The sequence below is a fragment of the Trachurus trachurus genome, assembly GCF_905171665.1.
Source record: "Trachurus trachurus genome assembly, chromosome: 12".
NCBI lineage: Eukaryota > Metazoa > Chordata > Actinopteri > Carangiformes > Carangidae > Trachurus > Trachurus trachurus.
In genome coordinates, this window is record NC_139908.1 from 4417256 (window position 1) to 4434865 (window position 17610).

Sequence of the window (17610 nt, forward strand, 5' to 3'; positions counted from 1 at the left end):
CAGCGGCTTATGTGGCGTGAGGGGGACGGGTGACTCCAGGGCGAGCAGACCTACTGGTTTATTATGAGAAGCCCACATCAGCGCTGATTCAGTGCATTTCACAAAAAGAAAGAAAGAAAAAAGGAAGCCTGAGGTCCGACTCGAACCGAGTCTTTTGTTCACCCGAACCAGCGCTTCCAACCGCCCGGTATTTCCACGTGTGTGAAATGTTTTTCCTAGGCTCTTGTCCCCCCTTTTCCGCCGTCTATTGGTTCATTTGGTATAAATGAATATTCATCAAGGGTGTTCCCTGACCTTATATAGGCACCGTATGGGTGGGGTGAAGTGCTTTTTCTCGTGCGCCAACTTTAGTATTGATTGTGATTTATAAATGGAAGCAGGCATAGGACATGCGTGCGCACGCTTTTATAAATATGAAAGTTTTTATGCGCACGCATTTCCTGTGTTTCCTCCGTACGCCACCTATAGTCATCTTTCCTACGCACAGTTTTCTAAATGAGGCCCCTGGTATGGTCTGAATCCAGTCTTGTGGTCCGGTCTGAACTGGTCTGGTCTGGTCTTGGTTGTGGACTCTGGTGGACTCACATGAACCCGGCGGCGAACGTGTCCGACAGACCTGGAGCTCCTCCTCCGTACGCGGAGCTGGTCTCACCGAGCCAGACCGCCTTCCCCGGAGAGACCTGGTCCACCTTCTGGACCGGGACAGACACACAGAGAGAGATACACTCCTCAACATCTGGACACACACACACACCTCAACATCTGGTCACACACACACACACACACACACACACACACCTCAACATCTGGACACAGTGGTGTAGTCTATGTGATACTCAGGTACACTCAGTATACCCACTTTAAATGCATAAATATTTCAGTTTACCCAGTACAACAAAACTATCTAACTAAAGTAAATGTCAGTGTTTCTCAAAGTGGGAGGTTGACAGGGTTCAAGGGGGTCCACAACTTTATCTTGAAATTTTACCACTTTTTCCTAGAATTTTTTTTTTTTTACTTTTTTAGGCTATTATTGTTTTATTTTTTGAAAATTGACCACTTTTCCTAGAATTTCTTTGTGAAATTTTACTAGTTTCTTCTAAAATTTTTAGAAATTTTACCACTTTTTCTGAGAAATTTTACCAGATATTTCTAAAAAGAAAATATTGCAAAATTTTACCACTTTTTTCAAAAAAAAGAAAAGAAATTGAAACTTTTTTGTTTATTTTTTTGTGAGAATTTTTACCACTTTTTTCTAGAAATGTTTCAACTTTTTTGGAGAAATTGTACCACTTTTTTTCCCCAGAAATTTCTCAGTAACTTTCAGAAATGTTCGTCTAATTCAAACGTACATTGATTGTTTGTGTATTTCTGGTGTTTGCTTCAATGGGGGTCCGTGGTCTAATTTGTGTCAATTTTGGGTCCTTGATATAAAAAAGTTATAAAAGTTATAAGTTATAAGTATTTGTGTGTGTGTGTGTGTGTGTGTGTGCGTGCGTGTGTGTGTGTGTGTGTGTGGTTACCTCCAGGACTTCGTTGGTCTTCAGGATCAGCGTGTCCAGAACCTCCGGGTCCAGGAAGTCCTCCAGAGACGTGTCCCTGCCGTTCACATAGTAACTATGGAGACGAGACGGAGGAGAGGGGGAGAGGGGGCGGGGCTTAGGGGTCACTCACGACCTCAGGTCAACACACACACACACACACACACACACACACACACACACACACACACACACACACACACACTCAGGTGAACTCACTGGTGCCAGGTGACGGCGTCGACGGCCTCAGCTCCGGTCTGAAGGAACCTGCAGGAGACAGAGAATCTACTGTTTCTATTGTGTCTACTTACATACATACTTACATCTTTACTGTGTTTCTACTACGTGTCTTGTGTCTCTACTGTCTCTACTCTTTCTCTACTGTGTCTCCATTATGTCTCTACTGTTTCTACTGTGTCTCTACTAGACTTGTAGCTCTCTAGACCACTTTTTTCGTGGTCTTGGTCTTGTCACGGCCTTGACAGTCTTTGGTCTCGGTCTTGTTTCGGTCTTGGGTCTCTCGGTCTCGCAATGTCTCGGACTGGCGGAGCGGTCTCGAAGGGATTTAATATTCAGGCAGGCATGCTGTCAATATTTATACGCCGACTTCAAGTGCTATCAACAGAGTTCCTACACATTTGAAATGTCCAAATTCACATAATTTGTGATATTTAAGTAAATAGATGTGCATAATGTATTTTTTTTAAAAAGCATGCAATTTATCTTGTTTTCATTATTCTGAATGTGTATGCCATTATGCAACCAAAATCATAAATAACCCAAATAACTTCAGATGAGACCAAACCAAGATAAGATTTTTTTTTAAATAGATGTATATTTCCATACAATAGTTTCCATTTTCCATACTTTTCCAGACCTGGAAATGTATAAAATCAAATTCCATACTTTTCCATACTTTCCATACTTGCGTAGGAACCCTGTATCAATCACATGCATTTTGTGACACAGATGCGTCACCATGTGATCACGCATCACGTGATCAGTGACCACAACAAACTCCTCCAACCTCTCCAGCCCGGAGCAGACCGGAGCAGACTGCAGCAGCCAACTGCGGCTTATGCTCCGCACACCGGACATGACCGGACTGAACAACCGTGTGATGACTTCCCAACCCCTCTTGGCGACTTTAATTTGTCAAAAGCGACTAGCGACAAATCTAGCAACTTTTTGCTGGTGTTGTTACAAACGTTTCTGGTTTGGAGACTCACACGTATCACCGCTGTCTTCAACGAGCACAGTCAGAGACCCGCCACGGCGCCACCCCACCAATAAAATAGAGGTAGCCTAGTATAAATCCTCACTGGCTGTACACTGAGGGAAAAAAAACCTCTGGCAGTGAATGAGTTAGTCATCTACAAATGAAGTACAATTTAAATCAGTAACATATTTCCCATTCATTAGACTTTGTTTGAGGTGCAGGCTGGTGTTGGAGGCTTGTTATTTTGTTAGATGACTTTGGGACTAGTTAATTGAATAGTCATGTCAGTTCCTAACAGCACTCAAGAGTCAATCCTCTAATAGTGTAGAAATACTGGTCATGCAGTTGCAACATATTTGATCTCAGCCAGTTGATGAAAACATTTATAGTGAGTTCACACACAAGACATGTAATGCACCGTCTCTGTATTGTTGTGCCTGTAGTTGAAATAATACAATCTCATACACTAAGCAGCTGAACCCAGTATGGTGCTTATGTTCTACAACTAGGGATGTCACAATTACAAATTTTCTTTGTACGATTATTGTCAAAGAAATAATCACGGTATTACGATTATTCTGCATTAATTAATTTCACAACAATATGAATGTGTAAAATCAAATATAGTCAAAATATAATTACATTACTCATTGTTTACACACAATATTTCAAGTATCTATTAATGTATGGCCAATTATTAAATGTTTGCAATATTCAGGTCATTAATTGTCATCTGTACCAAATGTTTACGTTTATTTTAGTCGTTTTTTGTTTTATTTTGTTTTGTTTTTTAATACAAATGACACGCTAACATTTAAATTCCTACCAATTCAATGTTACGTTAGTTAAATGGACCAGTATCTGAGCATTTACCTTTATTTTGGCGCCACATCTGCCGATATGGTTCTGACATCATCTTTTCTAGAGAGTAACGGTATTTAGCAATCGTTACGATTAATTAATTGTGGCGTTTAATACCGCGATTAATTGAGAAAACAAGTAATCGTGACATCCCTATCTACAACTCAAGCAAAATAGCAAAACTAGTTGTTGTTTTTTTGTCTCGGTCTCGGTCTTGGTCTTGAGCTGAACTAGTCTTGGTCTTGTCTTGGTCTCGGATTAGGCAGTCTTGACTACAAGTCTAGTCTCTACTGTGTCTCAACTGTCTCTATTACATCTTTTCTGTGTCTCAACTGTGTCTCTACTGTGTCTCTACTGTGCCTCTCTCTCAGGTTGAACAACTTGGAGTTAATGAAGTTCAGGGTTCCTACACATTTTAAATTTCCAAATTCCATACTTTTTCCAGACCCTAATTTCCGGACTTCCACTGCAAAAAACTCAAAATCTTACCAAGAATATTTGTCTTATTTCTAGTCAAAATGTCGTTTCTAGTCAAAACAAATCTAATTATACCTAAAATAAGAGAATTAAACACGTTTTACTTCTTTCAAGCATATTTTTCGCTTGAAATAAGTAGAAACATCTGATAGTGGAGCAAGTTTTTTCTTTCTTATTACAAGAACAAAAAACTTGCTTTCACTGGCAGATTTTTCTACTTATTTCGAGTGAAAATTTGTTTGAAACAAGTGCAAATGATCTAAAAACAAGTTGATTTTTAGGTGATGAGTCTTATTTTAAGTGGAAAGAGATTAGTTTTGAATAGAAATGAGACATTTTGACAAGAAATAAGGCAAATATTCTTGGAAAGATTTTGAGTTTTTGCAGTGTCTCAGTAAAAAAATTAAAATAATTTGTGACATTTGAGTAATTAGATTTGCATCATGTTAATAAATCATGCAATTAATCATTTGTTTTCATTATTCTGAATTTGTATGCCATTATGTCACCAAATAATTTCCAGGAGATTGTAGCTAGGTAGCCTACTGTACAATAGCGCATACAAAATGTGAATAAGACTAAATAAGTATTAAGATAAATATATTTTTAATCCATACAATAGTTTCCATTTTCCATACTTTTCAAGACCTGGAAATGTATAAAATCAAATTCCATATTATTCCATACTTTCCATACTTGTGTAGGAACCCTGGAAGTTGTGTGTCACTTGTCTCAGTGATTCTACTTCAGTTTCTACTTGACTCTTCTGATCCAAGCAGCTCCACAGGTTTCAGTGTGTGTGACCTCTGACCTCTGACCCCTGACCCCCCTGTCCTCTCACCCCTCCAGGATGTCCACGCGGTGGTCTCTGGGTTGTCCCACGTCCGGTCCAAACAGCCCGGCGCCGCGGTACAGCTGCGACTGTGACATCATCTCTCTGAGACGAGCGAAGTCCCGACCGAGCTGGACGCCGTCCACGCGCACGCCGGCCTTCTTCTCAAAGCTGTTGGGCTCTGACACACACACACACACACACACACACACACACACACACACACACACACACATATGAGTCAGCCGCCCGTCACCTAGCAACAGAAACATCAAACAACTTCCTGTGTGGCATTTTTATGAGACGACGGACGCCTCAGGACGGAAGTGAAACAACAACACACAGAATCTGTCACGTTACAAGAGTTTATGAAGAAGAGGAAGCAGAAGAAAGAAGAAACGGGTTTATTATTATATTATTATTAACAGGAGATTTAAACTGATTCTGTCACTTTGACCCAGTTTGGTTCTTGTTTGTCATGTGAGCCACTGATTAACATTTATCAGTTAATCAATGACTCAATTAGTGCTGACAGATTCATTATTGTTGTTCTGAGAACAATCGCGTGGTTTCATTTTCAATCTGATGAACTGAAGAGACGTCGACTTCTGTTTCTGAGACGCTGAACTGAACTAACCAATAAAACCAGAGCTGCAGGTATTGATCATTGATCATCTTATATAATATATGTATATGTTATGTGTTGGGGCGTTCTGTATCTGTGGACAAACTTGTGGAGGTGAATTTCCCGAGAGGGGACTGAGTAAAGTCAATATTTATATTTAAGGCCAAATCAAACAGGAACTTGAATTAGATTTTTTTTTTTTTTAATAAAGTGCGAAGCTGATTTTTTTTTGGAAAAAAGAATCACAGCAAATCGAGGCAAGGTTAGAAAAACAAAACAATAAATGGGAAAAATGTGAGTTTGATGAAGTAGTAACTGTGAATTTAATGTTTGTATGTTTACATCCTTCTTGTTTTGTTTTAAACCTTTTTCTGTTTTGTTTCTTTGTTTAGTTTGTTCTTGTCTGTGGCGTCACATTGTTATTACATTTATATGTTCATGTCTGTTTCATACAATAAAATAAAAAAAACAACTTATCAATTGTAACTGATTGTTTGCTTCATAAAATATGAGGAAGTTGTTCTCTACTGGCTCTTTCAACTATCTATACTGTCTCTACTCTGTCTCTTCTGTGTCTCTACACTGTCTATTGTGTCTCTACTGTCTCTACTGTGTCATTACTCTCTGTCACACACACAAACTAGCAGAGGGAAGCTGCCCAGTTCGGAGGGAAAGTGGAAGTACAGACACTACTTTAATCTCCTTGAGGTAAAAGACAAGAACACACACACACTTTCTCTCTGAGCGTCTCCGCCTGCAGACAATATTTGACACATGAAGTAAACACATTGGCCTTTGGTCAGCCCTAGATATTATGGTATTAAACTACATCTTTTTATTTAACTAGGCTAGTTAAATCACAGTAGCATATACTGATGTGTTGAACTTACAGGCTTGTTACTAAGTATGTATTAATTATCATGATAAATAAAACTCAACCTGTCACACAGCTCCATGTCGTCTCTGTGTGGTGTTCAGGGACAGTCAGGACAGTCAGACAGAGGACAGAGTTTATATTAATGCACCGTGACACTGTGGCAGGTCTCTGTCCGTCTTCACCAGAGATCACAGATCAGCTGGAGGAGGAAAACTCAGCTGTTCTCTCCACCGCGACGTGCGCCTGGCGGTTTGTTTATTTTTTTTCCATATCAAGCTCCGGTAGCACAGCAGGACGCTGTGCAGCTTCTGCTCACCTGACTCTGTGCAGCTTCTGCTCACCTGACTCTGTGCAGCTTCTGCTCACCTGACTCTGTGCTGCTTCTTCATTAAATCCAAACAGTCCGACACAGCGACGCTCTGCTCCTCTTTGACTCCAAAGTCTCTGTAGCTCATCAGCTGGAACTCGTGTCTCGGACCAGAAGCGACGGCGGCGTCTCGGACTTCCAGAGCAGCTACAGCAGCGTTGTGACCTCAACCATGGTTGGTGAGAGCAGAAATGTTGTTGTTGTAGTGGTGCGTCGCGTGGCGTAGTGGTTAGAGCCATTTAGGTACTGCGTGTCATTCCCCCTCTCTCTGCCTTCCCGTTTCCTGTCTACTGTAGCCTACTATCCATAAAGGCATAAATGCCCCAAAAAAAGAAAAAAAATGTTGTTGTAGTGAAAATGGGCGGGCTCGTGAATTTTTTGACATTAAAAAAAAAAAAAAAAAAAAAAAGTGAATTTTTTTGAGACCAGTCCAAACGAGCGATAAATCGCAAATCTCGCGTATCTCGCGTTTGGTCGCGCGTCAAAGCTCGAGCGAAAAAAAAGCGTTCCTCGTGTTTGGCGGGAAGACCCGCAAGGGGCTTCCCGCCAAACACGATGAAAAGGACGAAGACGCGAAGGTCCCGTCGCCATAAAAGAATCGGGTGTATTGTAGCAAAAAAAAAAAAAGTCGCGTTTACCGCGTCTCGCGCCTAATCGCGTCTCGCGCCTAATCGCGTCTTTGCGTCACGGCCTTTTACACCGCGGACGTAACGAATAAACGGTGACGGTGTGAACGAACAACAAAGAACAGGACCAGACGTGGCGTTGTTTCCTCTTTTCACCGACAGCTCCACTCTCCCTCACTTACACTAACTACTGTTATTGTTGAGGCAGAGAATTGTGGGATTTGTAGTTTTTGACCAATCGCAGGTTGTGCTCTTTCTTTTTTGTGATTCTCCCGGTTCACACATGTATTTTTTTTTAGGGGCAAATGCGAGTGAAATGTTCGCCCATGGTGGGCATAAGAAAATGTAAGACCTGTCTAAAATTATTTAAGACTTGAAAACAATAATTCAACAAATTTAAGACATTTTAAGACCTAACATTTAGATTTTCACATTTTAGACTTTTTAAGACCCCGCGGATACCCTGTTATTTCATATAAAAGTTTAAGTGCATACATATTTTATGATACTGTGTATTATATATTATATATTTAGGACCATCTTAGAATTTTCTAATAAATGTAATACTTTTTAAGGCCTTAATTTTAGATACATGAATTTAAGACTTTTTAAGGATCCGCGGATACCCTGAGAAGTTGTGCGCTCGCAGCAGGACAGATAATCAGATGGATAATCGGTAAAGTTAATAATTTCACTTAATGTGGCCATGAATAAATTAATTTCGATGTTTCGCCTGTTATTAAACGCAAATCTTGAATAGGTCGCCGCTGTTTTCACATTTAAAAAGGTCTTTGTTTATTACAGAGACAATATGAGATTTGCTTATAGGCAGCCACAGCACTTAAAAAACCCACTGTAACCTATTTTCATAGGCACACCAGCCTCGCTTTCAATAAAACACACACTCGCGTTCCATAATTGCGATCAGTGAAATATATGAAAACAATAAAATACAATTTAAAAATGAGAGAAAAAAAATCCAAATTCTTCGACATATTTAAACTTAAAAAAAAGAAAGAAAAAGTAACGCAATAGTTACTTTCCCTGGTAACTAGTTACTATTATAGTGAAGTAGTGGAGTTACTAACTCAGTTACTTTTTGGGAGAAGTAATTAGTAACTATAACTAATTACTTTTTAAAAGTAACGTTCCCAACACTGCTCTCTGTACTCTGTCTCTTCTGTCTTTACTGTCTCTACTCTGTCTCTTCTATGTCTCTACTATGTTTCTTCTGTGTCTCTACTGTCTCTACTCTGTCTCTTCTATGTTTCTACTGTCTCTACTATGTCACCACTCTGTCTCTTCTGTCTCTACTCTGTCTCCTCTGTGTCTCTACTTACTCTTTTGTGTCTCTACACTGTCTATTGTGTCTAAACTGTCTCTACTGGCTCTTCTGTCTCTTTCAACTATCTATACTGTCTGTAGTGTCCTTTCTCTTCCTCCAACCATAAAAAGAAAGTCACTTACACGGTGGCTGATAACACGATGTTGACGCGTGCATATGGGTGCAATTAAAACCATTCCAAACCAAGGTTTCAATGTTAACTCAAAAGCTGATTTATTTCCACAAAATAACTTAAAGGGATAGTTCACCCTAGAATGATATTTCGCTCATTATCTACTCACCCTCATGTTGACTAAGGGCTGGAAGAATTATCAGAGTCCGTCCAAATATCGCGTGATTTGCGCCGGCGTCAGTGCGGTTACTGCGAATCACGCGATATTTGGACGGACCAGGAAGAGGAGAAGAAGAAGAAGACGAGAAGCTTCCGCTACAAACAAGCTTAAAATATAGACTTATTTAATTTTTTTCGGGACAATTACGCAATTTGGGGCTTCAGCACAAGACGGACATTACATACGAGCATCATGGAGGTATTTGGATGTTTTTTTGTGTGTGTTTTTTTACGAAGAGCTCCGGTGTCCCTTTGCAACCGTTGCATTGAAATTCACTGCTACGCCGAGACCCCCTGTAACTCAGAGAAGGGACGGTGGACTCTGATAATTCTTCCAGCCCTTAGTCAACATGAGGGTGAGTAGATAATGAGCGAAATATCATTCTAGGGTGAACTATCCCTTTAACTACAGTACTGTCACGCCATGTCACGGTAAAGAAAACGTGTGCTCCATCAACCACACCTGTGGCTTGTTCGTCTCAATCAAATAACCCCTCGTGACCCCTGATGAGCGGAAGTAACAACCAAAAATCTACCAAAATAAAACACCAAAAATAAACACCAAATAAAAGGGCAAAATGGCTCTTACACTGTCTCTATTATGTCTCTTCTGTCTCTACTGTGTCATTACTCTCTCTACTCTGTCTCTTCTATGTCTCTATTGTCTCTACTATGTCTCCACTCTGTCCCTTCTGTCTCTACTCTGTCTCCTCTGTGTCTCTACAGTCTCTATTATGTCTCTTCTGTTTCTCTACACATTTCTTTATAGAAAGAAAGAATCACAACAAATTGAGACAAGGTAGAAAAACAAAACAATAAATGTAAGAAATGTAAGTTTGATGTAGTAGTATCCTAACTGTCAATTTAATGTTTGTACGTTTACATCCTTGTTTTGTTTTGAACCCTTTTCTTGTTTGTTTTTGTCGGTGGCGTCACATTGTATGTGATTAGATTTGTATGTAAATGTCTGTTTCATTAAAAACGTATCAATAAACTGACTATTTGTTCATAAAACATGAGGAAGTTGTTCTCAGACTCTGTATCAACTTTGACTCTTCTGATCAGTGACGTCAGAGCAGTGTGTGTGTGTGTGTGTGTGTGTGTGTGTGTGTGTGTGTGTGTGTGTTTTGCCTCCGTACCGTTGCCTAGCTCCCAGTGCATCCTGTATCCTCTGGACTCGGCGTACTGCAGCAGCGTCCGGGCGTTGGAGCCGTTCCACACGTTGGCCGGCGTCCGCAGCAGCGCGTTGAGGCCGAAGATCAGCTGCAGCCCCGAGCAGTTGGCGAAGTCGTGCAGCAGGTCCACCGTGGTCTCTGGGGGGGAAACGGAGAGGCTGCTGTTACCGCGGCAACAGAGGAGGAGGAGGAGATAGGTGACAGGTGTGTGTTGGTGGACTCGTACCTGTGAACTTGACCCTCCTGTATTTCCTCTGCAGCTCCTCCTTCAGCAGCGCCTCCTGCTGCTGAGTCCACGCCTCCGTCAGACGCCGCTCCAGCCAATGGGGAAGCAGCAGCTGGTCGCAGGTGGGCGGAGCCAAAGGGGCTGGTGGAAGAGGGAAGGAAAGGGGGCGGGGCTTTTAAGTCACTATCAACACCTGAGCTCAGAGTCTTTATCCATAAACACGAGTCAAACACATAAAAGTTGTAGGAAGACAAAAGAAAAATTCCAAGGCACTCTCTTAACTCTAAAATGCCTTTATTGAATTATGGCATGGTCAAAATTTTTTATTGTTTTTAATTGTCATTTCGACCATGCCATAATTCAATAAAGGCATTTTAGAGTTAAAGCAGAAGTAAGCTGAATGTTTGTGTTAATATAAGTCTTAAATAGTTCTATCTTCCGACAGCAATCACTTCTATAGAGAAACACGGGTCTGTCAGTCCCTCTGCTCTGCTCTGAGCCGAGGAGAAAACTTTCCTTGTATCCTACAACCTTTATCCAATGAGGAGAGAGAACGGCATAAAGGGGCGGTCCTCTCTGTGTGTGCAGCCAAGGGATGCGCGTGAATGTGGTGACGTAGGGACGAGGGCGGGGACTGCTAACTACATCTGCTGACAGGAAGTTAGACAAAACCACCGGATCGCTTACTTCTGCTTTAAGAGAGTGCCTTGGAATTTTTCTGTTGTCTTCCTCCATCCTTGATCCCTTTCCAAAGAGCACCTCTATTTTAAACAACAAGTCCACGAAGCGCTTCTTTTTTTTAAACATTTTTTGATCACATAAAAGTTGTGTTTGGAGGAGCTTTTAAAAAAAAATCTGATCACACAATAACAATAACTTGTTAAATTGATCGTGCCAATCGATGGGCTGCTGGTTACCTGAGTGAAGACCTGAGCTGCGTCTCTGGGGGCTGAACACCATGAAGTCCTGTCTGGTTCCTCCAAACCGGACGAAACCTGGAGCCAGAGCTCGAGCCATCGTCCTCAACCTAGGAGACCTGGAGACACGATGATGAGTTAAAGAACAAACTAATAAAGTGGGATTTATCCTCATTATTATTATTATAAATATGAGATGACAACCTTTGTTTTTGACTTTCACTCTGAATGTTTTCATTCTGACTGGACATGTGACTTTAAATGTGACTTCATTTCCACATTAAGGGAGAATCAAATCACTGTGACGTTAAATTTAGATTTTTAAAACTCAATAAAGTGGAAAAACATCAAGTCTCTTTGGTTTAAAGTTGTTGTTTTTTTCTTTCTAACCTTTGTTTCAATTCACATCTGACTCATTAAACATGAAACTATGACAGAAAATCAATAATCTATGAGTTCAGTTATAAAAAAAGGAGCTAAAACAGTTTAGTTTTTTATTCTAAACTGATGGTGATGTCATTTGAACGCACTGATCCAGCTGATCAGTGATCATGAAAACAAACAACAGACTGATCGATACATGAGTAAACAGAGCTCCACTGGTTGGTTGATTGATCGATCGGTGTCATCATCATCATCCCGGCTGTCCCCATTATGTCTCTACTCCTGTCTACTGTTTCTATTGTGTCTCTACTCTCTCTGTTGTTTCTCTACTGTATCTCAACTGTGTTTCTACTGTCTCAATCGTGTCTCTACTGTCTCTATTAGCTACATCTTTATTGTGTCTCTACTGTCTCTTTTATGTCTCTACTCTGCGCTCTCTCTACTCTAGTGTTGCTTCTGTCTCTACTGTTTCTATTATGTCTCTACTGTCTCTATTAGCCTACATTTTAACTGTGTCTCTACTGTGTCTCTTTTATGTCTCCACTCTGCCTCTGTCTGTCTGTCATAGTCATCATCATCATCATCATCCCGGTTGTCTCAATTATGTCTCTACTAGTGTCTACTGTTTCTGTTGTGTCTCTACTCCCTCTGTTGTTTCTCTACTTTATCTCAACTGTGTTTCTACTGTCTCAATTGTGTCTCTTTTGTGTCTATTTATGTCTCAATCGTGTCTCTACTGTCTCCATTACATCTTAACTGTGTCTAAACTGTCTTTTATGTCTCTACTCTAGTGTTGCTTCTGTCTCTACTGTTTCTATTGCGTCTCTACCCCCTCTACTGTGTCTCTACTGTCTCTATTAGCTACATCTTAACTGTGTCTCAACTGTCTCTTTTGTGTCTGTGTATCATCATCATCATCATCCCGGTTCCCGCAGCGCAGCCCCGGGGATGAGTCGGACCTGTGGCCGCGCCCTGAGCGTTGATCTGCGGACAGAGTAGCTGGATTTAAGCCGCTTTAACCGGAGGATCAACGGAGCTCCGGTTACAGGATTTAGAGTCAAAAAGAAGGGAAAGCTGCTTCATTAACACACACACACACACACACACACACACACACACACACACACACACACACACACACACACACACACACACACCGACCCCAGCAGGTACATGAACTTCTCCTCCGTGGCCAGACTCGCATCGATGGTGACGGACAGAAAGCGCGGATCCACCCGGTGCGTCACGGAGGACAGGTCCACGGTCACGGCCACGGTCACGGTGCCGTTAGAGTCCACTGGTTCTGGTGGTCCTGTTCCTCCTCCGGTCCCGGTCCGGGTCCGAATCCCGTGGGTCCGGACCGACACGAGCCAGACCAGGAGAAGCAGCTGCAGCGGCGCGAGGTGAACCATGTCTGACTGCTGCTGCTGCTCCAGCTGCACGTGAGCAACTTCCTGTAACGTTACTAGGTCTGTTTACCGTCGGGCACGCGCTTCTCCTTTTGGGATCACACAGGAGCGGCATCACATGCACACGCACACACACACACACAAAGAGACACACACACACACACACACACACACACACAAAGAGACACACACACACACAATGGAGCGGAATGTTTCTGTTTTTGTAACTTTAACCCTCTTGTTGTCAGACTGACCCGATCTGTTTTACTGCTCCTTCTTTCCTCCTTTCATTCTGTCCCTCCTTCCCCCCTCTCTCTCTCCTCTCCTTCCTTCATCTCTATCTCCTTTCCTCCTCCATCCTTCCTTTCTCCCTTCTTTCTGTCCCTCCATCCTTCCTCCTTCCCCTGTCTCTCTTCTTTCCTTCTGTTCCTCCACCCCTTCTTCCTTCTCTCTCCCTTCCTTCTGTTCCTCCACCCCTTATTCCTTCCTTCCTTCCTCCCTCCTCTCTCCCTTCCTTCTGTTCCTCCATCCTTCCCCTCTCTCTCTCCTTCCCTGCCTTCCTTCTGTTCCTTCCTCCCTCCTTTCCTTCTGTCCCTCCTTCCTTCCTCTTTCCCTCCTCTCTCTCGCTCCTTTCTTCCCCCATCCTTCCTTCCTTCCTCCCTCTCTCCTTTCCTTCCTCTCTTCTCACCTTTCCCCACTCCTTCCTTTCTCCCTTCCTCCTTTATTCTTCCTTCCTTGACCCAATCTGTTCCCTTCCTCCTCCCTCCCGTCTTTCCCTCCATCCTTCCTTGACCAAGGAGGACAACACAGAGGAGGGTTAAAGTAAGACACAACATTGTTTATTTGTTTCTTCATGCACTGATCAGTTTTGAGATTTTACGCTATTTTGTTTCCTTAACAAGTTTTCTCTCAGACTAATGGAAATAAATGGTAGAAAATCCACATAAGGAAGGACATTTTTATTTTACTTCATTCATCTGTAAACACAATTGATGGAATCAATAAAAAGAGATATCCAGAATCCTCCTCTGTAAAAACTTCTGACTCTAAAATATCATCAAAATAAAACAAGAATTTTGAAAGTGGCTTTATCCATTGTTCAGATTTCTGTTCTGGAAATGGAAATTAGGTCATATTTCATTAGATATTGCCTCATTTACATATTTAAACATAAAATTTGACAAAACTTGTAATACAAAAAACAATTGTCTTAATGTGCAATAATTCTTATAGTGCTCTTACTATGGTGAATTTATGAGGTGTATATGTGTTATGTTATGGGATATGTGCAATGCTGTTATGTCTTGTGTTTGCTGGGTTGGTACGGCGGAGGTGTATTGTGTTTTGTCACTCAAGGCATTTATGGCTCAGCTACAGAGTCCAAGACAAATTTCCCTGAACGGGACAATAAAGTTTATCGTATCATATCGTATAATGTAAGTGATAATGATGATTGATGATTGACCCATGATGCCCTTTTGTTTGTATCGTTATAAAACTCAACATAATTCAAATTATATTAATATTTTACATACATCTGAGTCTGTCTTTTAGGATTTCATTTGTCCTTTTAAATAGAAAATCAATCATCAATATTTTACTAATATAAGTTATTTGAGAACGGAGTAAAAAAAATTCCACATAAAGATTCCTCATGTGTCTGATTTTCGATATTATTTTCTTTTATTTTACCAACTTTCATGTAGAAATGTTTAAATTATTTGTTTCTCCATCCGACCTGAATGGTTTTTGTGTCTTTATTTAAAAAACCGCAGCTGACAGAGCTCCAGATGTGTGAACTGAACGACAGCGACTCATCCAGATGTTTTTATTTATTTACAGGTGGTTGATGAACAGAATAAATAATTGACCTCTGTGACCTTTGACCTCGTTCTCCATGATCGTCAAGAGTCTGGTCACGGGAGTCTCCATTATAGCAGGAAATGAAACCATAAAACCAGGAACCAGCTGACTGACGATGATGATGATGATGATGAAGATGATGTCAGCCGTGTGGCCCCGCCCCCTCGGCGGTGGGCAGGTCGGTGGGCGGAGCCAGCAGCTCGTCCACTTCCTCCTGCAGCGCCGACGCCTTCTCACTGAGCAGCATCTGCAGCACAAACACACGTCATCTGTTCACCAGTTAAAGGATCATTACCGTTTTTTTTTTTTACAATCTGGACCTTATTTCTATCATAAAATCCGATCATTTCCTCCCCCAGATAACTTTGGTGTCATTACAAGTGGTTGTGATGAAATGAGCTCCAGCCGAGAGGCGCGTATATCTGTATAATGGAGTCTACAGGGCAGCAGAATGCAGCCTCTAAATAACACATTATCTGCAGAGAAACTCCTTCATTTCACCAATATTTTGTTATGATGTGCTAGTGCTATAGACCAGAGCGGCATTTTTATGCAAATGAGAATGACTGATGCATTCTGGGTAATTTAGGGGCAGCACCCGGCATTTTTAAATTGCACTCAGTGGCTTTTTGTGTTTTGATGGAGCGTAGACTAACTAACTAACAATGTGAATGATTTATTCTTTGTTTCTTTTGTAGCACTATGTCTCATAATTATTTTGACACCCTCTTTGAAACCCACCGTTCACGCTATCTTGAAGAATTACAATTAATTAATCTAGCGGTATGCTCCTTTAGCCTCCCACAGTGATCAATGACTCCACACAGTGGCCAGAAATGTCTGACCCAGACATCTACACGTATTTGGTGGAATCACCGGGGAGGTTTTGGCTCAGTGTTGTCTGTAAATAGCCTGTTAATAGACAACTTTTTATTAGTTTGTCAAGCCAGTTAGGCTGAACTTTTCAATGGAGAGAAACTCCTTCATTTCACCAATATTTAGTTCTGATAGGCTAGTGCTATTCCCCTCTGAGTCCGGGGTTAGCTGTTATCAACATCCGGGGTCTGTAGGTTGACCTACTGACCTCTGACCTGGATGATGTCATCTCTGAGCTTGTTGCTACCGCTAATGCTACGGTTCGTTTCTGTGTGTTTCCGACTTGTCAGAACAAAATGAGCAGCTGGATGAAGTTCAGCTTCCACAGGCTTCCTCTCCTCAACCTGGACTCACTAAAGCTCCGGCTAGTTGAGATAAAAATGGACCCGAATGCCGAAGCAGAATGATTATTATCAGAATGAGCCGGGCGGCGCTCAGAGATGACATCATCCAGGTCAGAGGTCAGTAGGTCAACCTACAGACCCCGGATGTTGATAACAGCTAACCCCGGACTCAGAGGGGAATAGCACTAGCCTATCAGAACTAAATATTGGTGAAATGAAGGAGTTTCTCTGCAGATAATGTGTTATTTAGAGGCTGCATTCTGCTGCCCTGTAGACTCCATTATACGGATATACGCGCCTCTCGGCTGGAGCTCATTTCATCACAACCACTTGTAATGACACCAAAGTTATCTGGATGAGGAAATGATCAGATTTTATGCTGGAAATAAGGTCCAGATTGTAAAAAAACGTTTATTATCCTTTAATGACATCACAGCCGCCACCATGATGATGATGATGATGATGGAGGGGGAGGAGCCTCACCTTCGCCGACGCTACGATCTGATTGGCCTGTTTCTTGTAGAGGTTTTCTATGGAGCGGGACAGGAGGGCCGGGTCGGCGTTGGCCAGGTGAGTCAGAGTCTTGTAGCCGGCGTCGTACAGCTGCTTCGCCCGACACTGGAACACAGATAATCAATTAAATGATGAACATATTGGTGATTGATTGATTGATTGATTGATCAATTTATGTCTCCAAACGTTTTTCAGCTCTATAAAAAAGTAAAAAATAAAAACTGGAGAAGAATTCACAGACTCCAGTTTAAGATGTTTGGTCTTATTTGTTAAGAAATAAATAAATAAAATTGATTGATTGATTATTGGAACAGCTGCGGGTTAACAACTAATATCTAATCTGTCAGATTTCAATCAGATTCATTGATTGTAAGACTTTTCTGTTTAATTAGAAGCAGGTTTGTTTCCATCTCTCTCTCAGAGCTGAAACTGATCAGTATTTATTGATTATATTGAGTCAGATGTTTGTTCTAGTTTCTCATTCACTCTGATGTAAAATGAGCAGCAGCAGATGACTTCAAATGATCGATCGATTATCAATCACTAGATCCAAATATTCGTGTATATTTGGATCTAGTGATTTGTCTTATTTGTTAAAAAATAAATAAATGATAAATAAAATTGATTGATGGATTTATTATTGGAACACCTGCGGATTGAGTTTATATCTAATCTGTCAGATTTCAATCAGATTAATTGATTATGAGACTTTTCTGTTTAATTAGAACTAGGTGTGTTTCCATCACTCTCATGTCTGATTGATCGACATCAAATCAGAGCTGAAACTGATTAGTATTGATCG

At 41.3% G+C, this 17610-nt stretch overlaps 2 protein-coding genes across 4 annotated transcripts in view; both read right to left on the bottom strand.

Moving 5' to 3' along the window:
• The window catches only part of LOC310994734 (helicase POLQ-like), a 53093-nt gene that overhangs the window by 14601 nt on the left and 20882 nt on the right, over positions 1–17610 (bottom strand). Inside the window, exons 18-19 of one of the 3 annotated variants that reach the window (XM_083983533.1) lie at positions 16779–16913; positions 15211–15322 (exon numbers count right to left, since the gene is read on the bottom strand). In XM_083983533.1, coding sequence (XP_083839659.1) covers positions 15218–15322; positions 16779–16913 — 240 coding nt within the window. In that variant the 3' untranslated portion in view covers positions 15211–15217. Of the gene's footprint in view, positions 1–14959; positions 15345–16778; positions 16914–17610 lie in introns of those variants that run through there. The other 2 variants (XM_083983535.1, XM_083983534.1) reach the window with 2 other exon arrangements.
• On the bottom strand, positions 265–13232 carry LOC310994743 (heparanase-like). The gene is made up of 8 exons (XM_083983547.1): positions 12965–13232; positions 11420–11538; positions 10503–10643; positions 10241–10414; positions 4940–5111; positions 1761–1808; positions 1524–1617; positions 265–692 (listed from the first exon to the last, which is right to left on the bottom strand). The coding sequence occupies exons 1-8, from the start codon at positions 13213–13215 to the stop codon at positions 582–584; spliced, it is 1110 nt and encodes a 369-aa protein (XP_083839673.1). The 5' UTR covers positions 13216–13232; the 3' UTR covers positions 265–581.